The 25,498-nt window shown below is 42.5% G+C and overlaps 1 protein-coding gene across 1 annotated transcript in view; it reads right to left on the reverse strand.

The window, feature by feature from the left end:
* Nucleotides 1-25,498, reverse strand: part of adam10a (ADAM metallopeptidase domain 10a) — a 106,134-nt gene that overhangs the window by 5,779 nt on the left and 74,857 nt on the right. The window contains exons 4-13 of the mRNA XM_072671297.1: nt 24,943-25,101; nt 17,414-17,514; nt 13,401-13,565; nt 10,300-10,392; nt 8,548-8,731; nt 3,848-4,011; nt 3,351-3,534; nt 3,056-3,206; nt 1,367-1,550; nt 1,005-1,113 (exon numbers count right to left, since the gene is read on the reverse strand). Of these exons, the coding sequence (XP_072527398.1) occupies nt 1,005-1,113; nt 1,367-1,550; nt 3,056-3,206; nt 3,351-3,534; nt 3,848-4,011; nt 8,548-8,731; nt 10,300-10,392; nt 13,401-13,565; nt 17,414-17,514; nt 24,943-25,101 (1,494 nt within the window). The remainder of the gene's footprint in view (nt 1-1,004; nt 1,114-1,366; nt 1,551-3,055; nt 3,207-3,350; nt 3,535-3,847; nt 4,012-8,547; nt 8,732-10,299; nt 10,393-13,400; nt 13,566-17,413; nt 17,515-24,942; nt 25,102-25,498) is intronic.

The following is a 25,498-nucleotide window of genomic DNA, read 5'->3' on the forward strand; positions in this document are numbered from 1 at the left end:
GCTTGACGGTGGGCACAGTGTTCTTGGGGTCATAGGCAGCATTTTTCTTCCTCCACACATGGCGGGTGGAGTTGAGGCCAAAAAGTTCAATTTTGGTCTCGTCTGACCACAAAACCTTCTCCCAATAACTTGGTTCATCTTTCAAATGATCATTGGCATACTTGAGGCGCGCCTCCACATGTGCTCTCTTCAGCAGGGGTACCTTTCGGGCACTGCAGGATGTGAATCCATTGTTGCGCAAAGTGTTGCCAATTGTTTCCTTGCAAACTGTGGTCCCAGCTGCCTTCAGGTCATTTGCTAACTCCTGCCGAGTGGTTGCAGGACGATTTCTGACTGTTCTCAGCATCATTGCCACCCCACGAGGCGAAATCTTCTTTGGAGCACCGGGCCGAGGTCTGTTGATTGTCATGTTATACTCTTTAAACTTTCTGATAATTGCACCAATAGTTGTTACTTTCACATCCAACACCTTACTAATCTTTTTGTAGCCCATTCCAGCTTTGTGAAGGTCAACAATTCTGACTCTGAGGTCCTGTGACAGCTCTTTGGTTTTACCCATGTTGGAGACTTGAAATCTGTGTGATCTGTCTGATTCTGTGGACAGGTGTTTTTCACACAAGTGATTAGTGAGAACAGGTGGCTTCAGGTCAGGTAACAAGTTGATTGGGAGTGTCTAACTGGTCTGTAAAAGCCAGAACTGCTAATGAATACTAAGGGATCAAATACTTATTTCACTCCATGAAATACAAATCAATTAATATATATTCCTTAGATTTATTTTCTGGATTTTCTTTTTAATATTCTGTCTCTCCATGTAAGAATACATCTACCATTAAAAGTATAGAATGATCATGTCTTTATTAGTGGGCCAACGAAGAAAATCAGCAAGGGATCAAATACTTCTTGGACTCACTGTATATATATATATATATATATATATATATATATATATATATATATATATATATATATATATATATATATATATAAATGGGGCCACTTACCCTTCTCCATACAGCAGATATGGCACAACTCTGTCTCATCCTGACCCTCCTCAACTGCACATGTACACATCTCCAGATTAAAACGCTCACAGATAGAGCCCGTACAAACCTGAGGCAGGAGGATTAGGATGTGATTAGTCAATAAAGTTTATTAATCACTGACGACGTCTCGATTATGAGTTTCAGAATTCCTTTAGACTTTAATTGAGTCCACATACCAACAGTGCAAATGTGTTCTCTGCACTTATGTGTGGCGTACTAGATATAATGGTCATGACAAAACAACAGGTATACCAGATGAACCAGGTCACCGACCTGCGTTAACACAGACACACTTATTCAGTCAAAGCAGCAGCTCCTACCCCGTTGATGCAGACTTGTGTCTCTCCGTGGCAGGAGGTGAAGTTCTGTTTGGGGTCCGAGGTGGGGCACTGAGCCAAGTTTCCGCTACACGTTCCCTCATGAGCACACTCCGACTCATTCCTACATTTTTCTTCTTTGCTTTTAAAGCCACACTTCGGGGTACAGCATGGGCCCTGGCTGGGACTGCAGATGGGAAAAAGAGGGAAGAGACAGAGAAGAAAAAAAACAATTAATTACATTTATGGAATTTATCTGAGGCTTTTATCCAATGACTTACATCTGAATGCTGTTACACAGGTAGGAGAATGTAGAGTCTTACCCGGCTGAGAAACTGAACATGGCGTACCCACTACTCTACACCATCCTTCTACACCAACCTAATTCTAATGTACATGTTAACTAAAGCCCTACTGGACTGGAGATTTACCAGGGGACCTTCTATAATCTATAAAAGTGACTGACAATGAGATTTTAATCCAGTATGAATCTGCAGTGTGTGCCGGAGAGGTTTTACTCCAGTATGAATGTGCAGTGAGTTGTTTTTGCTTTCTGACTGTAGAGTGGTTTAAATCCAGTATGAATCTGCAGTGTGTGCTGGAGTGGTTTAAATCCAGTATGAATCTGCAGTGTGTGCTGGAGTGGTTTTACTCCAGTATGAATCTGCCGTGTGTGCTGGAGTGGTTTTACTTCAGTATGAATCTGCAGTGTCTGCTGGAGTGGTTTTACTCCAGAATGAATCTGCAGTGTGTGCTGAAGTGGTTTTACTCCAGTATGAATCTGCCGTGTGTGCTGAAGTGGTTTTACTCCAGTATGAATCTGCCGTGTGTGCTGGAGTGGTTTTACTCCAATATGAATCTGCAGTCTGTGCTGGAGTGGTTTTACTCCAGAATGAATCTGCAGTGTGTGCTGAAGTGGTTTTACTCCAGTATGAATCTGCCGTGTGTGCTGAAGTGGTTTTACTCCAATATGAATCTGCCGTGTGTGCTGAAGTGGTTTTACTCCAATATGAATCTGCAGTGTGTGCTGAAGTGGTTTTACTCCAGTATGAATCTGCCGTGTGTGCTGAAGTGGTTTTACTCCAGTATGAATCTGCCGTGTGTGCTGGAGTGGTTTTACTCCAATATGAATCTGCAGTCTGTGCTGGAGTGGTTTTACTCCAGAATGAATCTGCAGTGTGTGCTGAAGTGGTTTTACTCCAGTATGAATCTGCCGTGTGTGCTGAAGTGGTTTTACTCCAATATGAATCTGCAGTGTGTGCTGAAGTGGTTTTACTCCAGTATGAATCTGCAGTGTGTGCTGAAGTGGTTTTACTCCAGTATGAATCTGCCGTGTGTGCTGGAGTGGTTTTACTCCAATATGAATCTGCAGTCTGTGCTGGAGTGGTTTTACTCCAGTATGAATCTGCAGTGTGTGCTGAAGTGGTTTTACTCCAGTATGAATCTGCAGTGTGTGCTCAAGTGGTTTTACTTCAATATGAATCTGCAGTGTGTGCTGAAGTGGTTTTACTCCAGTATGAATCTGCAGTCTGTGCTGGAGTGGTTTTACTCCAGTATGAATCTGCAGTGTGTGCTGAAGTGGTTTTACTCCAGTATGAATCTGCAGTGTGTTACAGCCTGATAATAATTGTACTTGTGGAGTGAATGGTCTGTAACTGTCCCTTGATTAACCAGTATGAATTTGGTCCGTACCTGCACTTTGCTCCTTCCTTCAGGGTGCACTTTTTGCCATCCGGCTCGTTCGCATTGTGGCAGCATTCATCCTTACACTGATCACTGTATCCGCAATCGCACTGCTCTCCATTCTCCACCAAACCATTCCCACAGATGGGCTGACCGGACTCTGAAGATGAGAGAAAGAGAGAGAGAGAGAGCATGAGAGATCTGCTTATTTGGAAATTATGCTGAATTAAGACACTCATCCCCCTCTTCTCGTAAATTCCCTCAGTCGCTCTGACTGGTTTCTTTATAAGAGTGGAGCTCTTACCCACGAAGCACTGCCCCCTCTTCTTATCCAGCACTTGGCTGATGTTGCGGATGCTGCAGATGGAGAACTTGTTGTTGTTGAACTTGTCTCCGGACGTGGCTCTGGCATACATGATGTAGTTCCCACGTTCCTTCTTATCCTGAGTCTTGGACTCTCCAGGAGTACACTCATTGCCAGAGTCATGCTGTAAACCAGAAAGGAGGTGAAGATTTAGAGCATACATGTATAAATACGCTCCCCTTTACTCTTTACTGCTGTAAATACAAATCACGCTTGGAGCGCCCCCTCATGGACATCTGTACGCGTGCACTGTTGCTGAGAGATACATAAGCAGCATCTGAAGGTAAAGAAGCACGTGGACAGAGGCGGTAGAGCATCAGCATGGTTCTGAAGCTGCTATTTAAGGGTACAATGCTACATAACGTTGCTTTAAGGCCATTTGTGAGAACTTGACTTCTACAGAGATGCTAGACTAGAGCTAGCAGCTGACCACTCACCGGGGAGCCAAAGTTGTGTCCAACCTCATGGGCGAAGGTGATGTGGGAGACTTTAGGGGGCACATGGGAGGCGTAGTTCTGCACAGTGATGATGCCCGTGTTCAGAGACTTCCTCTTACCATCAGAGTAGAGCTTACTCTTCTCACAGATTCCTCCTGAGCTTCCTGAGAGAGCAGGAGACAAGTATGATCAGTGACTGAAACAAACACCTGAAGCTTGCTTAATTGGTTTTAAACAGGGGCTAATGTACACTATATGTCCAAATATTTGTGGACAGCCCTTCTAATAAATGCATGCAGCTACTTTAAGTTGCACACATTGCTGAAACAGAGGTGCAAATGCACACACACACAGCTTGTCTAGTGCCTGTAGAGAAGTACTGCCAATAGAATAGGACTCTCTAAAGCAGATAAACATAAACCTATTGGCACCATGCTGCCTAATTCTATGTGAGGGCTAGAGAGGTATAACGCCCCCAAGCATTGAACTGTATGAATGCAATCAAATCTCACAGCAGTGCTCCTCCAACATCTAGTAGATTTTTAATACTCCCCTCTTTAATACTCTTGATTTCAGAAAAAATAATGAATGAGCAGGTGTCCCAATACTTTTGTCCATATGTTGTAGCTAACAAGTAATGCAATACTGCAATAGTCTGCTTTCTCTCACACTGCCACTGATGGTGTCTGTATGTGTGGAATGGGTGGTAGTGGGGGGTATGGAGGTGTCTGTATGTGTGTAATGAGCGTTATGGAGGTCCCTGAGAAATGACTGGAGAACCACTGCCTTTAAAGTATGCCATAATGCTTGGACCCCGACGATTGCCACTGGCAAAATCATTTGAGGAAGCTTGGCTATTAAAGCAGAAATCAACGTGTCCTACATCAGTTTCAGACAAAAGGTAAATATCAGCTGGTTGTCATGGTTACTAACAATGATCACTTACATAAATGAACCCTTTTCATCCATCACTGAAGAAAGAAATCCAAATATGAGAAAACAAACCCAAATTCAACGCTCAGGAAATGAGGCTTCCTTCCACATTTCAGAGACGCTATCTCCGTTCTGATTGGCCCATTAAAAACACCACTGTATTTCCCAAATTATGAAATGAACAGATAACGGCGTGCATCAGAACCACCGATCCATAACCAATCTACACTGAGATGAGATGATCCTGATGCTCAGAGACAGTGAAGACGCTCTACCTGTGTGTGTGTGTGTGTGTGTGTGTGTGTGTGTGTGTGTGTGATTGATCTTCACACATTACCCTCTCTGCATGCTACATGCTCATTGATCAGGTGGGCCGATGAGCCAATTACTGGCTGAGTGCGTGTTCCTCAATGTGTTTGGTCACAGTACACTGAAGAGCTGGAGAGGCTTTCACTGCCACTCATCTAACGACGCCCTCATGTGAATCCCATCAGGCCCAGAGGAACATTCCTAATTAGCCCGTATTGATCGGCAGGATGTTTGTTTGCGAGCATTTGTGTGTGTTAACTAATGTATTCAGAACAGTGTGTCAATTAGGGCTCAATTAGGCGGAGCTGATACTGGAGCCTGAACAAACACAGAGTATGAAGCTGGACGAGTGTGTGAGAGGGCTGGAGGTCTGGAAGCCTGAACCATAAAAATAATTGACAGAATGAGTTTATTTGACATTCAATAATTATTATTGTCAAATTATTATTATTATTATTATTATTATTATTATCAATTATTATTATTATTTGCCAATAATAATTATTTTTTATTATAATTATTTATGAACACACGTCGCCTTCGCCGACACACTCAAAAGGAAAAAGCGGCACCACCCACCATAACAAGACATCTACACTGGCTAACGTCAATTAAGAGAGATGAGGGGGGAGAGAACCATCTACCATCTACCCACCCGCAGAGAGCATGGCCCGTTTTGCTCTTTTCAGCCACTGATGGCAAAGCGGTATGGCTCGGGATACAAACTCTCAACCCCTATGTAGCACATTAGACCATGGAGCCACTCTGAGACCACCTTGCATGTGCCTTTTTCAGGAATTTATTGCTTACAGCAGTTAAAAAAATAAAATATATATATTGGTTTATATATATATATATATATATATATATATATATATATATATATATATATATATATATATATATATATATATATACATATACACACAAAACACAGAATTGCTCAAACCCTTAAACTCTTAGTTGCCTTTAAAAATTAATGTTATTTCAAAGTAGAAATCTGTATGTATTTTTCTGGTGCACGCAGTACACAGATAATGCACCAGAGGGCAGAATACATGTCTGGTTGCATTTTCTTATGTTCTTTTATTTCTTATTAGTCTGTATTATTATTAGTAGTAGTATTTATATATTTATACATTATTTAAGATAAATAAATATTTAATTATTACACTGATGTTCTTAATATGCATCAAATATGATAAACTTGACTTTAAAGGCTTCAAATCTTTTCCTGGCAGAGAGATACATGCAAGGCCTTTTTCCCCAGAGGAAATAAATAAATAAATAAATAAATAAAAAAAACAACCAAAAAATGTTTCTCTACAATAAACCATTTCACACGAAACCCAAACTCGGAATGACTCTTCAAATGCTCATGATCACATAAACCCAGACCACTGATCTAGACTGTGAGAGTGTGTGGGGCCTGGTTTAAAATAAAGCTGAGAGAGGTATGAGGGTATGAGAGGAGAGATGCTCACACACCTGTTCAGCCTTTCACTTTAATTCCTAGGCTTTAGAAAAAGCTGCTCTACAGGACTGCAGGTCTATCTTTCAGCAAACCACCTTCTCTCTCTCTCTCTCTCTCTTACTCGCTCACTCTCACTTTCTCTCTCTATACTGAAGTGATAAACACCCGAGGCGCAAAAACGTGTCACAAGAAACGCTGAAGAGACAGAAAATCAGCCTGAATGCACTTCAGTGAACCTCAGTGTGTGTATGTGGGAGGGTGAGCTTATATAGGGTATCTTGTATATGCAGTACTATGCGAAAGTTTTAGACCCCTGTGAAATGTATACTACAAAATCTGCTCAGTAAATCACTGATATTAGAATAAACACTAATAATAACACTCCTACAGAAGGTGGTGGAGGTTCTCCATCACTGTGTTCATCATTAGAACATCTCCAAAGTTCTCCTCTCTCATGGAGTCTAGTATTATTTAGAGTTCTCCTCAGATCAACACCTGGTTTGGTGGTAAATCAGGGCTTAATGATGGTAAATCAGGTGAGCTGCTGCTGCTGCTGCTGCTAATGGAGCTGAACACATCCTCCACGCTGTGCTGGCTGGACTGGGGGGCGTCCAGGAGAAACCTGGAGGAACCGAGCTCTGTTCTTCAGACTAGCTCACCGACAAGATCTCACTACTTTCTTTCTTCAGAATGAGAAGCTCTTGCTTAAATAATGTTTAAATAATGTGCTTAAGTGATTTCAACTATTGTGGATCATACAGTTAATCAAATCTAAAAATAGCACAGGGCCTGTGCACACACACACACACACACACACACACACACACACACACACACACACACACACACACACACACAGCAGCACAGCAGAGTAAGACAGAGAGTCTTATCAGTGTGAGTGGAGGCTAATGGGGTGTATGCTCCGTAAAGCACAGCTGATAAACATCAGAATCCCTCTGCCTTCATCACAGCCTCCTCATCCTCTCCTCTCACACCCACACCCAGATCTCATTACAGATAAACAGCCGATGCTTTATGCCAAAACACACAGAGGTCCAGTAAAAACGACCAGCCGGGCAGGGAAATTAAAGTGTGTGATTGGGCGTGTTTGTTTTTGTACATTATTAAGACATTAATAGAGAACTAGGGCTGAACTCCAGAACCAATGGACTAGTCCTAGACCTTGTAAGGGGCCTACAAATAGACGTTAGGGGTTATGAATAGAGTTAGATTTAGAAAAGTTGTATTGCATTTAGATACTAGTTTAGACACTAAATGGACAAAAGTATTGGGACACCTGCTCATTCATAGTTTCTTCCAAAATCAAGAGTTTTAATGGAGTAACTGTCTCTACTGTCCAGGGAAGAAGGCTTTCTACCAGATTTTGGAGGAGCATTTGAATGAATTCAGTGACTAGAGTGTTAGTAAGTTCAGGATGCTGAATGATCACTGCCACAACTCATCCTAAAAGTACTGGATGGAGCAACACTATCCATCATTTCAGAGAACACAGCTCTTCCACTTCTCCACAACTGCTCTATACTGAGGGGCTTTATACCCCTCCGGCCCAACCCTGGCATTAGGAAGCATGGTGCCAATAGGTTCGCGATTATCTGCTCTGGACAGTCCTATTCTATTGGCAGTACTTCTCTACAGGCACAAGACAAGCTGTGTGTGTGTGTGTGTGTGTGTGTGTGTGTATGTGTGTGTGTGCGCGCACATTTACACATCAGTGTCAGCAATGGGTGCAACTTAAAGTAGCTGACTGCATTTATTAGAAAGGGTGTCCATAAATATTTGGACATTTAGTGTATGCATATTGTAAGTTACATATGGGACCCATTACTGCATGTACCGCTCATATACCAACAACTTATTCAGAATACTGATGTAATGATCTAATTAGCCAATCATGGGCAGCAGTGCACAGAATTATGCAGATACGAGCCAGCAGCTTGTTTCTACTGTGTGCGCGTGTGTGTACCCGAGGGAGCTCCGACCCAGGCCAATCCCAGAACTCCATCATCAAAGTCTCTGTCAGTGAAGACGTAGGCCAGGCAGTAATCATCATGATTCTGCTCAGAGTTCAGCTCCAGGAACTTCTCCACCCCGATGTTAGCGAAACGAAACGGATTCGTCCTGTCCTTCTCATCGCTCGTGGTGTTAATCTGAGAGGGAAAGGAGAGCGAGAGCGAGAGAGAGCGAGAGAGAGAAAGAGAGAGAGAGAGAGAGAGAGAGAGAGAAAACACACATGAATAGTCTGTCATTTATTGCAGTTCTTTACAGCTGTAGCCTTTTATGTTTTTATATATTTTACATCTGACCTTCATTTATTTTAATTGCACCATTCTGTATTACTATAAGCTGTTTTTTATGATTTCTGGGATTTTACTTACTTTTATTGTTAATATTATTGCCTTTTCATGTTATTTTTATCCTTTATTTAATATTTTTTTTATTTCATAGCCATAACATTTTGTATTTTTATTTTTGTTTATTTTCATTTCACATTCATCTTACTTTCATTCTGAATTGTCAGTTTCTCTAAATCGTGTTCATCTTGCCAGTTTTTTGAGTGCATAATGTCACTTGTGGGGACACTGGTCTACCCTATTTCCTTTAAAGCGCTTTGAGAGGCACTTTAAAGGTGTTTTAAATATAAAGATTATTATTCATATTTATTTATTTTAAAATAATAAAATACCAAACAGCCCTGGAGCCCTATGGTGATTGCACAACAGTTGGTCTATGAATGCACATATTGCCTGGAATTCAAAGCTAGAGGTTAATCCCATTTAAAAATAAATAAATGAATTAATTAAAAAATGTATTAAAAAACAGGACATAATCCAATATGCTTCCCCTTGACAAGCTGAAACCCCTACTCATCAACAGATGACCAATGAATGATCCAGTGGTCAGCATCATCAAAAAAATGTCAATTTAAGCTTAGTCTGGGCCACCAGAGCAGTCTTTACACAGAAAAAGACAAAGGGGTCTTAATCCTCCGGTTATGTTGCGGGTCATAACTGAAGTTTAAAAATATTAAATACAGAAAAAAACATATATATTTTTTTCTGCTGGGATGAATTAGTGTAATATAAATGTACATGGCTAATTTAATGCTATTTAATATTTATATTACATACATACTGTCCGCATCAGTTTGACCCTGCTGGGCGTGCCACACGCTTGGAGGAAAGTGCTGGATCCCCATTTCCACCGCACCATCTAACAGACACCTGTGCTGTTCACTCTTAAGCATAGCCAACTGTGCTCTCTCTGACTCCAGCTACTGAGGGCAAAGCAGCATAGTGGCCTTAAGTGGTTCCTAAGTCATACTAGTGAGGAATAAAAGCTAGGAGCCACCGGTGGTTCTGCAGAGTTTAGGAGGCTAAAGAAAACCCTTCTTTCTGAATACAGGCCTGTGTGTGACAGTGTGAGGAGAGATCCCTAATAAAACCTGAGTGCCTGAGTGAAGTGAGGATCCGAAAGCAGGACTAACAAATTCGGGTTCCTGTGCTGATAGATGCTGGATGCATGACGTTGTTCCACTAACATTTTAGATGTTTCTCACCTCTACTTTTACTGCAGCCGTTCACCACATTTCACTGCAGCAACAACACTATGATGGAGTGTGGGAACTTTAACACTGGACAGATCGATTGGGCACAGAGAAAGACAGAGAGAGAGAGAGAGAGAGAGAGAGAGAGAGACACACAGCACTGAAACATACCCTGATCCTCTTGACCATGAAGCTGATGTTGCGGATGCCCTGAAAGTCTGTGCTCTGATAGATGGAGTCAATGGCCTTCACATGGCTGGAAATCTGTTAGGAAAAACACACCAGTGTGACAACTGTATTACAGTTCACCTCCATACTGATACACAGTACTGAGCAAGGTGAAGTACACTGAAAAGCTGCTTATCTGCTCAGTAAAACACTGATATTAGAATAAACACTGATAATAACACTCCTACAGAAAGTGGTGGTGGTTCTCCATCACTGTGTTCATCATTAGAACATCTCCAAAGTTCTCCTCTCTCATGGAGTCTAGTATTATTTAGAGTTCTCCTCAGATCAACACCTGGTTTGGTGGTAAATCAGGGCTTAATGATGGTAAATCAGGTGAGCTGCTGCTGCTGCTGCTGATGGAGTTGAACACATCCTCCACGCTGTGCTGGCTGGACTGGGGGGCGTCCAGGAGAAACCTAGAGGAACCGAGCTCTGTTCTTCAGACTAGCTCACAGACAAGATCTCACTACTTTCTTTCTTCAGAATGAGAAGCTCTTGTTTCTCCTTTTTACTGGATTTATCTTCACCTGCTTTATCTGTTCTGATGAGATCTGGAGCTTCTACTGTAGAACCTCTCTCACTGCTGAGAGGAATGATTAAGAATAATGAGTAATGATTAGGTGGCTAAAACCTCTGCTCAGTACTGTTCACTCAAATCACACTAATCCAACAAACATGAACAGTCCCACGCTGACATGTGGCTTTTTCATGCTCAGGAACATGACCTGACAGACCAGATGAATCAGTGTGAGCGTGGTGGAACATGCTAGAAACTTCCCAGAAATCACACACTCACAAGTCCAAAAATTCAGGTTCTAACAGTTTGGGTTTGCTGAGGATTGTAAGGCTGGTGAGGTCTAGACGTCTCAGTTTCCTTACAGTACAGTAAACTACTGTAATTCTGACCAACTTAACCTGATGCAGTAACTTGATTACAGAGCATTTCTGGAGTTAACTGAGCCTCGAAAACATCAGTAAATTCTGCTGAAACTGATTAACTACAGTGTAAAATGTTTAGTATGTGGCCCCGCCCTCTCGGTCTGTTTATTACTGTTTATTCCCATCTGCAGGTTAGAGTGCCCTCTGTCACACGACACCCTCAGACTGGGAGGCTTTTGACTATGGAGACCTGAGCCTTTGCTTAAATCTGAACTTATGATCTCCTCACACTTGATGAGCAGCAGTTAGACCGTAGGGCCGGTCTAGAGCTGTGAAATTTCACTATACTATACACTATCCTGAGTAAAAGTACCCTTCTTGCAAAACTAGCCATAATCTTTCCTGGAATTAATCCAGGGTGTCCAAGATGCCAATACAGTCCAGCTACTTTAGGTCATATGTTCTGGTCATGCAACTTACTAACAGTTTTTTGGGAGAAGATCTTTGAAGCAGTCTCCTATATATGTGGTCGGACAGTGGATCCTAACCCCACAATTGCGGTTTTTGGGGTGTCTCCGTTGGGGGAACAGTTCACTGCCCTCCAGTCAAACGCTATGGCATTTGCCACACTGATGGCCCGGAGACTGATTCTCCGGGAGTGGAAATCAGTGAAACCCCCCTCTTTCAAACAATGGGTCAGAGAAGTACTGGCAATGATCCCACTGGAGAAGATGAGGTATAATCGGACTGGTAACCGAGCTAAATTTATTAAAACCTGGGCTCCTTTTGTAGAATTTGTGGATAGTATATCTTTAGTTTGATACACCCTGCTGCAACTGTCTTATTCATATATATGGCCAACAAGTTTTAAGGTAGTTTAACTAGTCTAAGATATGAACAAATTTGTATAGTCCCCAGTTAAGAACAATACAGGGCAGATAAAGTGTTCATTTCTCACGTGTGTAGGTCCCTTTTTTTTTTTTTTTTTTTTTTTTTCCTCCACGTATCCTTTGTATAATTCTGTGTGTGTATATAATTAACTATAGATACATGCTTGTGGCTGAGTTATTCATAGACACAGATGATGTATAGTTTATATGTTTCTGTACAGGTGCACTTTATATACACTTGTATATTTTGATTTATGTAACTGCTTTGGGGGGGCGGGGTGGGATTGTAAGGGCTTGTTTCTTGTAACTTTGTCTTTCATTGAAAATCTATAAAAAAAATAAAAAATAAAAAAAAAAGTACCCTTCTGATTTTTCTTATACAGAAATGCACATGGCTTTACTGCTCAAGGGTGGAGCGACTGTCTAACTGCCTGCTTGTCAAGTCTCAGGAGATCATAAGTTCAAATCCCATCAACATTTCCTACAGCCCTTCTTTGGTCAGGTGACTGAGAATAGGAAGGCCTCCCTTATTCCATGTAACAGGGGGAGGAGTACACAGACTAAACATCCTACATAATATTTCATCAGTTTCAGCTGCAGCTCATTTACTGATGTTTTTGAGGCGCAACTCATGATATATACTGCTGTAAAAAGTCAAAAAAATTAAAGACGATTTGACTAAGCGAAGCTGGGTTGAGTTAACTCAAAAATGCTCTGAATTCTGTTACTGTTTCATTTTAAGTTGGCCTGAATTTCCAGAAATAACGTCCATCCATTACTTTTAATGCATTACTGTGTTAACCCCATGAGAATGTATACAGGAAAATAAGCAGGTGCTGTCCTGCTACCTGAGCCAACCTGCAGAGCCTGAAAGCCGCTCACTCCCCTCTCCCACACAGAGTAGCAGCAGCAGGCTTATCAGGGCATCTGTGCAATAAATCTGTCATGGAGATCTAACACTGAGTCTTTATGTACTGACAGCCACTGAAATGGTGTGTGTCGGAGTGAGTCGGAGCGTCCAAAGAATGCTTCCTCTTTCAGTAATGTATAACATAAGGCATCTGCCAATAAAAACAGAGCCAAATCAAATTTACTGCATCAATAAAAAATTACTGCATTGTTTTGTTTGGAAGAAACATCCTACAGAATCCTACAGACATCAGACTGAAGCCGAGGAGATGAGGAAGGTGGTGAGGTTTTGTGATCTCGATTTGGTGTGTTCTCACTACTGAACTGCCTCCAGCCTGCTGGGGGTGCTGTGGAACAGAGTACCTGCGCTATCACAGCCTCTCTGGTGCCGTAGTATTTGAAGAAGAGGTGGTCCGTCTGGATGAAGAGCTGGCAGGTGTTTTGCTCAGCCTGCGCTGCTCGCCTCTTCCTCAGGATCACCGGCCCGTCTGCCCGCTCCTCATCTTCCTCACGCGGTCTGCTTTTCTCCTGCAGGGCAGACGACAACAACGTAATCCATCTTTAGACGTCTCGAAGTAATAGCCAATTAGGGCTCATTACATTGTTATTAATATTTGAAGGTTTATTAGGAGGTACAGTGAGTCCAAGAAGTATTTGATCCCTTGCTGATTTTCTTTGTTTGCCCACTAATAAAGACACTATCCTTCTGCACTTTTAATGGTAGATATATTCTAACATGGAGAGACAGAATATCAAGACAAAAATCCAGAATATAATTTTAAAGAATATATTTTAATTAATTTGTATTTCAATGAGGAAAATAAGTATTTGATCCCTCTTGCCAAACACACTCAATACTTAGTGGCAAAGCCTTTGTTTGCAAGCACAGCGGTGAGACGTTTGTTGTAGTTAACCACAAGTTTAGCACACACACCAGGGGGAATTTTGGCCCACTCTTCTTTGCAGATCCTCTCTAAATCATGAAGGTTGGTGGGCTGTCGCTTGGCAACTCTGACCTTCAGCTCCCTCCATAGATTTTCGATCGGATTGAGGTCTGGCGACTGGCTGGGCCACTCCATGACCTTAATGTGATTTTTCTTGAGCCAATCCTTTGTTGCCTTTGCTGTATGTTTAGGGTCGTTATCATGTTGGAAGACCCAACCACGGCCCATTTTCAGATCCCTGGCAGAGGGGAGGAGGTTGTCCCTCAGGATTGTGCGGTACATGGCTCCATCCATCTTCCCAGTGATGCGGTGAAGTAGCCCTGTACCCTTGGCAGAGAAACACCCCCAAAACATTATGCTTCCACCTCCATGCTTGACGGTGGGCACAGTGTTCTTGGGGTCATAGGCAGCATTTTTCTTCCTCCACACATGGCGGGTGGAGTTGAGGCCAAAAAGTTCAATTTTGGTCTCGTCTGACCACAAAACCTTCTCCCAATAACTTGGTTCATCTTTCAAATGATCATTGGCATACTTGAGGCGCGCCTCCACATGTGCTCTCTTCAGCAGGGGTACCTTTCGGGCACTGCAGGATGTGAATCCATTGTTGCGCAAAGTGTTGCCAATTGTTTCCTTGCAAACTGTGGTCCCAGCTGCCTTCAGGTCATTTGCTAACTCCTGCCGAGTGGTTGCAGGACGATTTCTGACTGTTCTCAGCATCATTGCCACCCCACGAGGCGAAATCTTCTTTGGAGCACCGGGCCGAGGTCTGTTGATTGTCATGTTATACTCTTTAAACTTTCTGATAATTGCACCAATAGTTGTTACTTTCACATCCAACACCTTACTAATCTTTTTGTAGCCCATTCCAGCTTTGTGAAGGTCAACAATTCTGACTCTGAGGTCCTGTGACAGCTCTTTGGTTTTACCCATGTTGGAGACTTGAAATCTGTGTGATCTGTCTGATTCTGTGGACAGGTGTTTTTCACACAAGTGATTAGTGAGAACAGGTGGCTTCAGGTCAGGTAACAAGTTGATTGGGAGTGTCTAACTGGTCTGTAAAAGCCAGAACTGCTAATGAATACTAAGGGATCAAATACTTATTTCACTCCATGAAATACAAATCAATTAATATATATTCCTTAGATTTATTTTCTGGATTTTCTTTTTAATATTCTGTCTCTCCATGTAAGAATACATCTACCATTAAAAGTATAGAATGATCATGTCTTTATTAGTGGGCCAACGAAGAAAATCAGCAAGGGATCAAATACTTCTTGGACTCACTGTAAGTACTATTAATTATTCAGTAATCACTGTGAACCTAAAATGTTAAAATATTAAAATTTGCACTATTTAATTAGCCTGATCTTTTCTTTTAATGTTCTTATTTCATTACTTTTAACACAAATATTTCTAAATGTACACAAAATGAGCATAATCCAGGTGCTATTTAAAATAAAAACTGAAAGTAAAGTGAACAATACTGCAACTTCTAAAAAAAAGAATGAAATAAATAAAAAGTAATAAAATTAAAATTAATACAAATGAAAACAGGAATACAACAAAAATCAATACAATTTTAAATTAAAAAGTTAAAAAAACTAACCTAAAAAAACAATATTAATAAATTGAAAAAATTAAAAATAAAAAAAATAATAATAAAAGTATTACCAAAAAACAAACCCAATAAATGTCTAATAAGTTGGAATGGACCAAAAAAAAACAAAAAACAAAAAAAAAAATAATAATAATTTTCACAAATTTGGTCAACCAGTAAGTGTTTCACACACAGCACTGCACTACATTCAGTTCAACAGAACTAATTATGCTCTCTTTGTATTGGAACATGCAATTAGTCAGTGTTTACATACTGACAATAACCGTGATACACTCAGAAGAGCCACTCGTCACCTTCAGATAAAAACCTTGTATTTCCAGAATGGTAATTTAACAGTACAAAGTATAAAGTATTTTCTATTTAGTTTCTATTAATAATAATTATTTGGTTTGAACATTGGACAGAACAATTGGCGTTGGATATTTTAGATGAAAAGATCATGCTGAGTATTTTAAGGCCACTCTGAGCCTGTTTATACCTGGTAACCCCCCCTCCTCCAGACACAGTGAACGGATTATGATCGGATCACTCGAACCACATTGGTAGGCGGTCAGAGAGACGGATCTCGTCCACATTTAATGCAAGGCAGGATGCATTTTCTGTGATCGGACTCCGTCAGGCAAGTTAGTTAAAACACTAATACCAGTAATAATTACTGTGGATCTTGGCTTCTCCCTAGTGCTCTCACTGTGTGTGTGTTACTTCCAGTATGAACTGGTGTGGAGCATTCAAGTGACTCATACACACAGGTATAATCACGCACACACAGGTATGGCCTGCATTTGCTGGGTAGATTCTGGGCTTTCACACAAACCTGAGCTTTTAGGAATGGATGAGGAGTCGCAGCACTGACATACTGCATAATGCAGGACTCCCCCACAGCAAAGAAACGGGAGAGGCAGCTCAGGGTCCCAGAATAAAGCCAGGAGAAAACCCTCAATGCAACAAACCTTCTGGAATGTGCCACCACACCCAGGCTCAATTACTCCCCGGAGAACCTTTCAGCAGCAGATAGAGGAGCTGGGCCAACTTTGCCAAAGCAAGCCAGTGCTCAACGTTTCACTTGCAAAGACAGATGAATCCATAAATGCAGTGTAGTGCCCTTAAAAGCCTCACATTGTAATTTAATCATCTCCCAGTACTCTTATCGGGCTTTTGCTTGAGCGGGGAGGAGAGGCAGCACATCACTTTTGACAGAGAACAGACGTACCTACACATAAACCCCAGCATTTCAATTCCAGGAGTAGGAGTAAAGGAAAACAGGCTATACCACGGTTTTATGTTTCAGATAAAACACTTTAAACCACAGCCTGCCAGAAGTGCAGGTGAGTAAACCCACCAGGTGTAGAAGCCAGATCCAACCTCTGGGCCTCAGAGCAGCACTGAACATTAGGGGTGTAAGTACATTTCGATGTATTAAGGTATCAAGTGTTTATACCCCAGTCCGATCAGCTCCCAGTTCCTTTAGCTACAGCTCTGCAGTCTGATCACTTAGTGTTTGTGTGTATTAGCATTAGCATTAGCATTTGTCTCCTACTGAACGGCGCGTTCAGAACCGGTTTAGAACCAAAGAAATGAGTGTGGTTCTCTCGCTGGTAGAACAGAGCATTCCCACCATAGCTGGGAATTTCTAACCAGGTAGAATTCCATGTTAGATCTTCCCAAATGAAGATAATGGAGTAAAATATCTTTAACAAACTAATTATTAATAATTAATACTGTCAATGCTAAACACAATATCACGATACTTCGATATTTTCTTATATTACACCCCTAATGACAATACGATAAACAGACCCCCAATCCAGACTGACCTGGGCAGGAGATTCCACAGCAGACGCCTGGTACTTCTTCATCCTCTCGAAGACGGAGTGGTCCGCACAGCCCCCCTCCCTGCCGTACTTATGAGGGTAGTCTGGGAACAAAGAAAGACGCAGAACACACATGAGCTCTGAACCACGACCGGGCCGATATATCAGCTGGACAATAACACTGTCTGAAAATATCGTCCATTCCAGACGTCCATCTGCTGCACTCCAGATGTGCCAACTCCTGACTATACACTAAATGGACAGAAGTATTGGGACACCTGCTCATTCACTGTTTATTAAAGAGTGTATCCTGCTTTTGTTGGAGTAACTGTCTCTACCGTCCAGGGAAGAAGGCTTTCTACTAGATTTTGGATGAGCATTGCTGTAGGGATTTGATTGCATTCAGCAACAAGAGCAGTGTTTGTAAGGTTAGGATTTTGGAAAATCACCACCTCACCTCATCCCCAACTTATCCCAAAAGTACTGGATGGAGCTCCACCACAATCATTCCAGAGAACACAGTTCTTCCACTGCTCCACAGCTCAATGCTGGGGGGCTTTATACCCCTCTAGCACACGCCTGGGTTTAGCTGGGACGGTGCCAATAGGTTCATGTTTATCTGCTCCTCCAGAGAGTCCTATTCTATTGGCAGTACTTATATATATACACACACACACACACACACACACACACACACACACACACACACATCACACATCAAAACTTTCGATTTGGATCTCATCATTCATCTTTCAGACACGCTCACTCGGGTCAGGCTATTTTGGACGGGACAGGTGAGGCTCGTGCAGGAGGCAGACGATGACAAATGCTGGAAAACAAGGCGACAGAAGGTGTAGGTGTGCGGGAGCGCTCCCTAATTACTCAGGGCAGGGCGGCGAATAGGATGAGGCGGCGGATTTGTGGTCCCAGGACGCGCCGGTGCAGCAGGGCGGAGGAGGCCTGTCTAATGAGCCGTCCATGAAAACACAGAGCATTGTTCCAACAGCCACAGACTGACCGTAAACACCACCAACAACCGGACCATCAGCCCACAAAGACCAGGAGGACCAGTTCAGTACAGCCTCTGATCAGGTGCACAGGTGCGTGCAGGTGTGGTTTCTTTGGTCATTATCAGCCGGTACAGAGAAGTGGGTCAGTGAGACCGGAGGGGGATTCATCACTGAAGGGCAAACGGATCTAAATGGATTCGGCTTCGGTTTCAGAGAGCGTTCAACACTCTGTGCTTTACACATAGAATGAGAGAAAGAACGATATTGACAGAGAAAGAGAGCAAGAAAGAGAGACAGAGAGACACAGCGAGAGAGAGACAGAGAGACACAGCGAGACACAGCGAGAGAGAGACAGAGAGAGACAATGTATGAAAAAGAGAGAGAGAGAGAGAGAGAGAGAGAGAGAGAGCAAGAAAGAGAGACAGAGAGACACAGCGAGAGAGAGACAGAGAGACACAGCGAGAGAGAGACAGAGAGAGACAATGTATGAAAAAGAGAGAGAGAGAGAGAGAGGGAGAGAGAGAGAGAAAAGCAGAAGAGCGACATACAATAATAGAAGTGAGACACACTGAAACAGGGGTGTTCTACCAGCAGGGGGCAGGCTGGAGCTCAGCAGCACAGGGTGTTGCATTAATAGGGGTTAGGCTTATCCTGGGTTGGAGAATCCGGTCAATAGAGTCATGGTAAAGATGAACAAGAGAGAGAGAGAGAGCGCGAGAGAGAGAGCGCGAGCGAGCGAGTGAGAGAGAGAGTGTTCTGCAGACTGAACACCATCATAACAGGAAGGCGTGAATACGGTGGTGTAGAGGAGAACACAGCAGGTCATAACAACAAGGATTTTCTACAGAAGTGCTTTGACACACTATATGTCCATATGTCTTTGGACAACATGTACTGCCAATAGAATAGGACTTCGATAAACATGAACCTAGTGCCTAATGCCAGGCGTGGGCTAGAGGGGTATAAAGAGCAGTGGAGGAACTGTGCTCTCTGGAATGATGGCTGGTGGAGCTCCACCCAGTATGTTTGGGATGAGTTGGGGAGTTGGTAATGATGAGGTGGAGTGGTGATCATCCAGCATCCTGACCTCACTAACGCTCTGGTCACTGAATCAATCAAATCCTCACAGCAATGCTCCTCCAACATCTAGTAGAGTCTTCTTCCCTGGACAGTAGAGACAGTTACTCCAACAAAAGCAGGATCAGATCTTTTTAATAGCCTTGATTTTAGAAGAAACAATGGAGAATGAGCAGGTGTCCCAATACTTTTGTCCATATTGTGTTCTGTTCTAAAGATCTCTAAAGAAACAGTGTTATTGAAACTAATAAGGGGTAAAAATCAAAGGAAGGCAATGGCTTTGGGCCGAACGGAGCTGCTCGTTTCCACTGCAGCTGAAGCAGCCTCAGGAGCCTCAGGAGCTTCCAGAGCACGGTGAGGGAGGGGAGGGGATATTTACTGAATCTGCGGGAAGTCATAAATTAGCCTGTCACTGCTAACAGTCCTGCTCTGGTGAAACAGACACACCTAAGGAAAAGAATCCACCCACACACTCTTACACACACACACTCTTACACACACAGATCATGCTATCAACTTGCCAGGGTATGGAGCAAGAGAATCCACTCACAAACAACCTTGTTTCCCATATGTATTATATTACATATATGTGTAATATGTATATGTAAGTACCTATATGTAATAATGTGGCATTTGTATTGTATATATGTATATATATATATATACATATGCAACTATATGTAGTAATGACCCAGATGTAATATATACATATACATGCATGTGTCATATATATTATATATATATTATATATATATTATATAAGTACCTACATGAAAGAATATGTCATTAAATATATATACACCTATATATAACAACATCTATATATGTCCTATATGTATAATATTTAATTTTATGTAGGTACTTTTACATAAATACATTTAGGATAATATACATGTAAAGTATTTAGTAGTTACCTATATATAATACATACACAGCATTATGACACGTAGCTACTTCCATATATACAATACATACTGCACATTATTTAATGTATATCCTATACGTATTATATGTACGGAATACTTATATGTATATTATCTTATATGTAATGTATAAATGTAAACACCATGCCCCACTATGTATTAAATATGTATGAGAAGCTGCATGTAAATTGTACCTTATGTATTATATTTAAGTGTATATATATATATATATATATATATATATATATATATATATATATATATATATATATATAAATTCAGTTTTGAGGTCAGGCTGACTTTAACCTCAGTAACAATCTATAGTTTCTTTCAGTTTTAAATAAAGAACCAGGGACTTTCTGTAGTCTGTTTCTGTATTTGTGTTGTTCTCGTACTTTCGACCTGTTTAACTCTGGCTGTCCTACAAACACTTTTGTCCTGAAGTGCAGAAAAACAAACACGCACACACCCACACCCACACTGTTATCTCCAACACCCTCTCTGCCTGGCATGTGTGTGTGTGCTAATCATTTCCGTACAGATCTGTAGCTGACCGCGTGTATGGCCCGGCCTCCGGATAACCCTCTCTTCCTTTACCCTGACCGTGCCCTCATACCCGCCCTGTCCACTTAAACGGCTATTATACACTTATTCTAACATTAAGGGTCTTCACCAATGACTGTGGAATCGCTCTGTCGTTTATAAGAGCCCATATAAAGAGCCTTAGAGGTTAAGAGTTTCACATTTCAGCTCCTCAAACGTAACAAACGCGTACCAGCAATATACACTACATGGATGTCCCAAAAGTATTGGGACACCTGCTTATTTATTGTTCCTTCTATAATCCAGGTTATTAAAAAGTTTGCTGTTTGCTGTCCAGGGAAGAAGGCTACTTCTACTAAATTTGGAGGAGCATTGCTGTGAGGATCTGATTGCATTCAGCGACAAGAGCATTGCTGAGGTCAGGATGTTGGATGATGATCACCACCCCATCTCATCATCCCCAACTCCCCAACTCCGTCCAAAAGTATTGGATGGAGCACCACAATCGTTCCGGAGAACACAGTTCTTCCACTGCTCCACAGCTCCTCAATGCTGGGGGCCTTTATACCCCTCTAGCCCACGCCTGGCATTAGGCAGCATGTCAATAAGCTTATGTAGGGGACTAGACAAGCTGCGTGTGTGCATTTGCACATCTGCGTCAGCAAGGGGTGAATGCATTCATTAGAAGGGGTGTTTCCCATAACGTTTGGACATAGGGTGTATTAAATGGGATCAAGCCAATGTAAACAAACCAGTCTGCAATACTGTCCAATAGTCTATGACCTTTCACACAAACTCCTGCTCAACTGCCAGGCCTCCTCCGTTTTATCAACTAGGGTGGAGTGTATTAAGGAACTGGGAGGGAGTGTGTGTGTGTGTGTGTGTGTGTGGTAGAGAAAGAGAGAGAAATTGCTTTTAGTGCTCTTCTCACTGCTATTTGCAAATGTGCCAAGGGTTTTTTAACAGCTTCAAAGCAATTCTCTCACACTATTTCATGCTCATAAGCTAAACTGTTTCACTGCTTGATTATAATGACAATAAGTTGCACTATTAGTCCAATAATAACCTCAGTTCCCTGCCTGACTTCCACAAATGTGCAACTGGAGGGCAAAAATTGGCTCGGAGGCACATCAAACCTCACTTACACCTTATAAAACATCACAGATCGCAATTAGACACCGATGCAGCACCCCAAACCACCGGAAATGAGTAATTCTCTTGTATATGAGCAGATTGTTCATCTAAACAATGCAAAGCAAGCCAATTAGAAATACCAATACACTCAAGGAACTTTAATATTGGTCCATTTTAAAGACATAATGACCTCGGCCCAGCCCCTCACCGACTGCAGACTGTTCACAGACGTGGACGGTCAAAGGGCTTGAATTCCCAAGATGCCATAATCATCTCTCCTGTCAATCTGCAGCGATGCTGGCCAATTACAGCTGTCTGTCAGCTCACACAGACACACACACCGAGCCGGGCCACCAGCGTCGTCCTCCGAGCACCCCCATCTGTCCTACGACCTTGTAAGGACCTTGTCACAGGAAATGATGTGAGGTGTCTCAATGTGTTTCAGAGGAAAGACACAGAGCCCCTCCCTGCCTGCCTGAGTATCTGACTGACTGATTATGTCGCACCATTTAAAAAACATTTGTAGGAGGGATGCATGTCCAAATGTTTGTGGACACCCCTTCTAATGAATGCATTCAGCTACTAACTTGCATCGCTGACACATGTGCAAATGCATACATACAGCTTGTCTAGTCCTTGTAGAGAAGTGCTGCCTACAAAATAGGGCTCCCTGGAGGAGCAGATCAACATGAACCTATCAGCACCGTTCTGCCTAAAGCCAGACGTGGGCTAGAGGGGTATAAAGCCCCCCAGCATTGAGCCGTGGAGCAGTGGAAGAACTGTGTTCTCCGAAGTGATGGTGGTGCTCCATTCAATACTTTAAGGATGAGTTCGGGATGAGTTAGGGATGAGGTGGGGTGGTAATTATCATCCAACATCCTGACCACACTTACGCTCTTGTTGCTGTATGCAATCAAATCCTCATAGCAATCCTCATAGAAAACCCAAGTACTTTCAATAATTAACATTTCGCTTTGCAACTTCTCAGGTATGTGGATGCTCAGCCCCTTATTATTCAGTTCTTCATCCCAATTACTAGGTAACTGTTGGAGTCCCACAGGGTTCTATTTTAGGGCCTATGAAACTGATAATTATGACAATAATGTAGTTATAAGAGTGGAGAACGGATGTATAGGCTTATATACATAATCTAAGGGCTTAATTAAGCTTTATTAATAATACATGTTAATCTTTAATCAATAAAGATTAAATTAAAAAACATTATGAGTTTTAACAACCCTGGGAGGCCTTCTGCGAAAGGAGTGATATTGATTGAGTAAATGGGGGGCAGAGAGTGTTAGGCATAAAACCACAGCCAGAATGGGCAGGTTTGATACGTTGCTGGCAGATTACTGACCTCTTTACCACCTTTTTATTCATTTTCATGGGCCTCGGAAGCAAATCTTTGTTTCTAAGTAAGTAACAGGAGTCGTTAATTAGTCCACAGACTCTACCGTTTTAAAGTGGATCAGGCTAGCTACCTTGCACACATTAACTAGGTATATCAGACAGACTCAGCTAGCAAATCCTCCATAAGTCTGATTACAAAGCATATGAATGCGAAGATGGTCATTTAGATTTTTTCCAAGTAGAAGACCGAGGGCGTCTTCACGCTTGTCTCCACCCATGACCCATGATTTTGGGCACGTTAGGGGGGGCAACGTTCATTCCATTCCATCTGTGGATCGACTGCTAAATGGTAGGACCTAGGATTGTCCACTTTTCATTATTTCCAGTGGACACCAGTACTCAGACAGAGAGGAACAGTGCGTTCTGGAGTCATGGCATGCAGGTGAGCAGTAGACGAAGTCACGTGACACAAATAACCAATCATGCAACCCCACACATTGCACCAGAAGTGGATAGCATCCAAGTGCTCAGCAGATCATTTACATTTACATTTAAGGCATTTAGCAGACGCTCTTCTCCAGAGCGACTTACAAAAGTGCTTCACTATTTACCCAAGAAAAACCTCAGCTAGTTTAAATAGACTAATAGTTCAAAGGTACCTCTAATCTTAGACTCTACTAAACACAAGTCAGTAAGGAGACCACTCTGCTATTCATCCAAGTACTCTCAGAAGAGGAGGGTCTTCAGTCTGGGTTTGAAGACAGTGAGCGTTGGACTCTGCTGTTCGGACACCCAGGGGAAGCTCGTTCCAGCACTTTGGTGCAGGACAGAAAAAAGTCTGGACGCTCGTCTTCCGTGGATTTTGAGGGATGGCGGGTCGAGCCGAGCCGTACTTGAAGCTGGAAGGGCTCTTGGTGCGGATCGGCTTTTGACCATTGCCATTAAGTATGGAGGGGCTGGCTGGTCTGTTCTTGGCTTTGTAGGCCAGCATCAGGGGTTTGAATACAATGCAGGCAGCAGCTACAGGAAGCCAGTGAAGAGAATGCAGCAGTCGAGTGACGTGGCTGGATGAGCTGCAGGGGACTGATGGTGCGCAGAGGAAGACCAGCCAGAAGAGAGTTGCAGTATCGCACCAGAGTCTGCTTGGAGTGAAGCTCAGACCACCGTTTTAGGGGGACCAGAGTTCTCAGAGGACCGCCGGTTCTCTAGACCGCTCCCTGGCACGAAAAACAGCTTTCAAACTTGTCCAAACAAACGTTCCCGGGTTCGAGGAAAAAAAGGGCTAGTGTGAGAACACCCTACATCAAAATCGATCAGGGCAGCTAACTAGCTAACGTTAACTGGGCGCTTACCACATAAGCTTGGCTAGCAGATCCTACATGTTACTGATTGTGAAGCACTTCAACTTATAATTTTTATAATATTTTATATTTATAATTAATATTTTCCCCAAAGCACTGGGACAGGAAACAGAACCAGGAATAAACATACTCACCAATGTCGTTCTCGTGATAGATGACGGAGTGGTAGGGCACGTTCTGTTCTTTGAGGTATCTCTCGGCCGGCTCCACATAGTACGTGCCCTGATGGCTCTGAATGAAGCCTTCAAACTTTCCATCCACGATGGAGCCATGGGTCAGACTGCCTTTCTCCCCTGAGGAACACACACACACACACACACACACACACACACACACACACACACACACACACACACACACACACACACAGGTCAGACGGTGAGAACCTGAGCCTGATTAATATGGACAGGGCAAACATTTACAGGTGTATGCATTATAGTCATGGGTGGTATATGATTCAGTCAGCAACACTGTTCCATAAGGCTTATCCCAAACCTTCCATCATTCCAGAGAACACCATTCTTCCACTGCTCCACAGCTCAATGCCGGGAAGCTTTGTACCCCTCTAGCCCACGCCTGGCAGCATGGAGCCAAGCTGGTTTGCTATCCGCACCAGAGAGTCCTATTCTATTGGCAATACTTCTCTACAGGGACCAAACTAAGCTGTGGGTGCAAACGGTGCAACTTAAA

Source organism: Salminus brasiliensis, chromosome 25, assembly GCF_030463535.1.
Source record: "Salminus brasiliensis chromosome 25, fSalBra1.hap2, whole genome shotgun sequence".
NCBI lineage: Eukaryota > Metazoa > Chordata > Actinopteri > Characiformes > Bryconidae > Salminus > Salminus brasiliensis.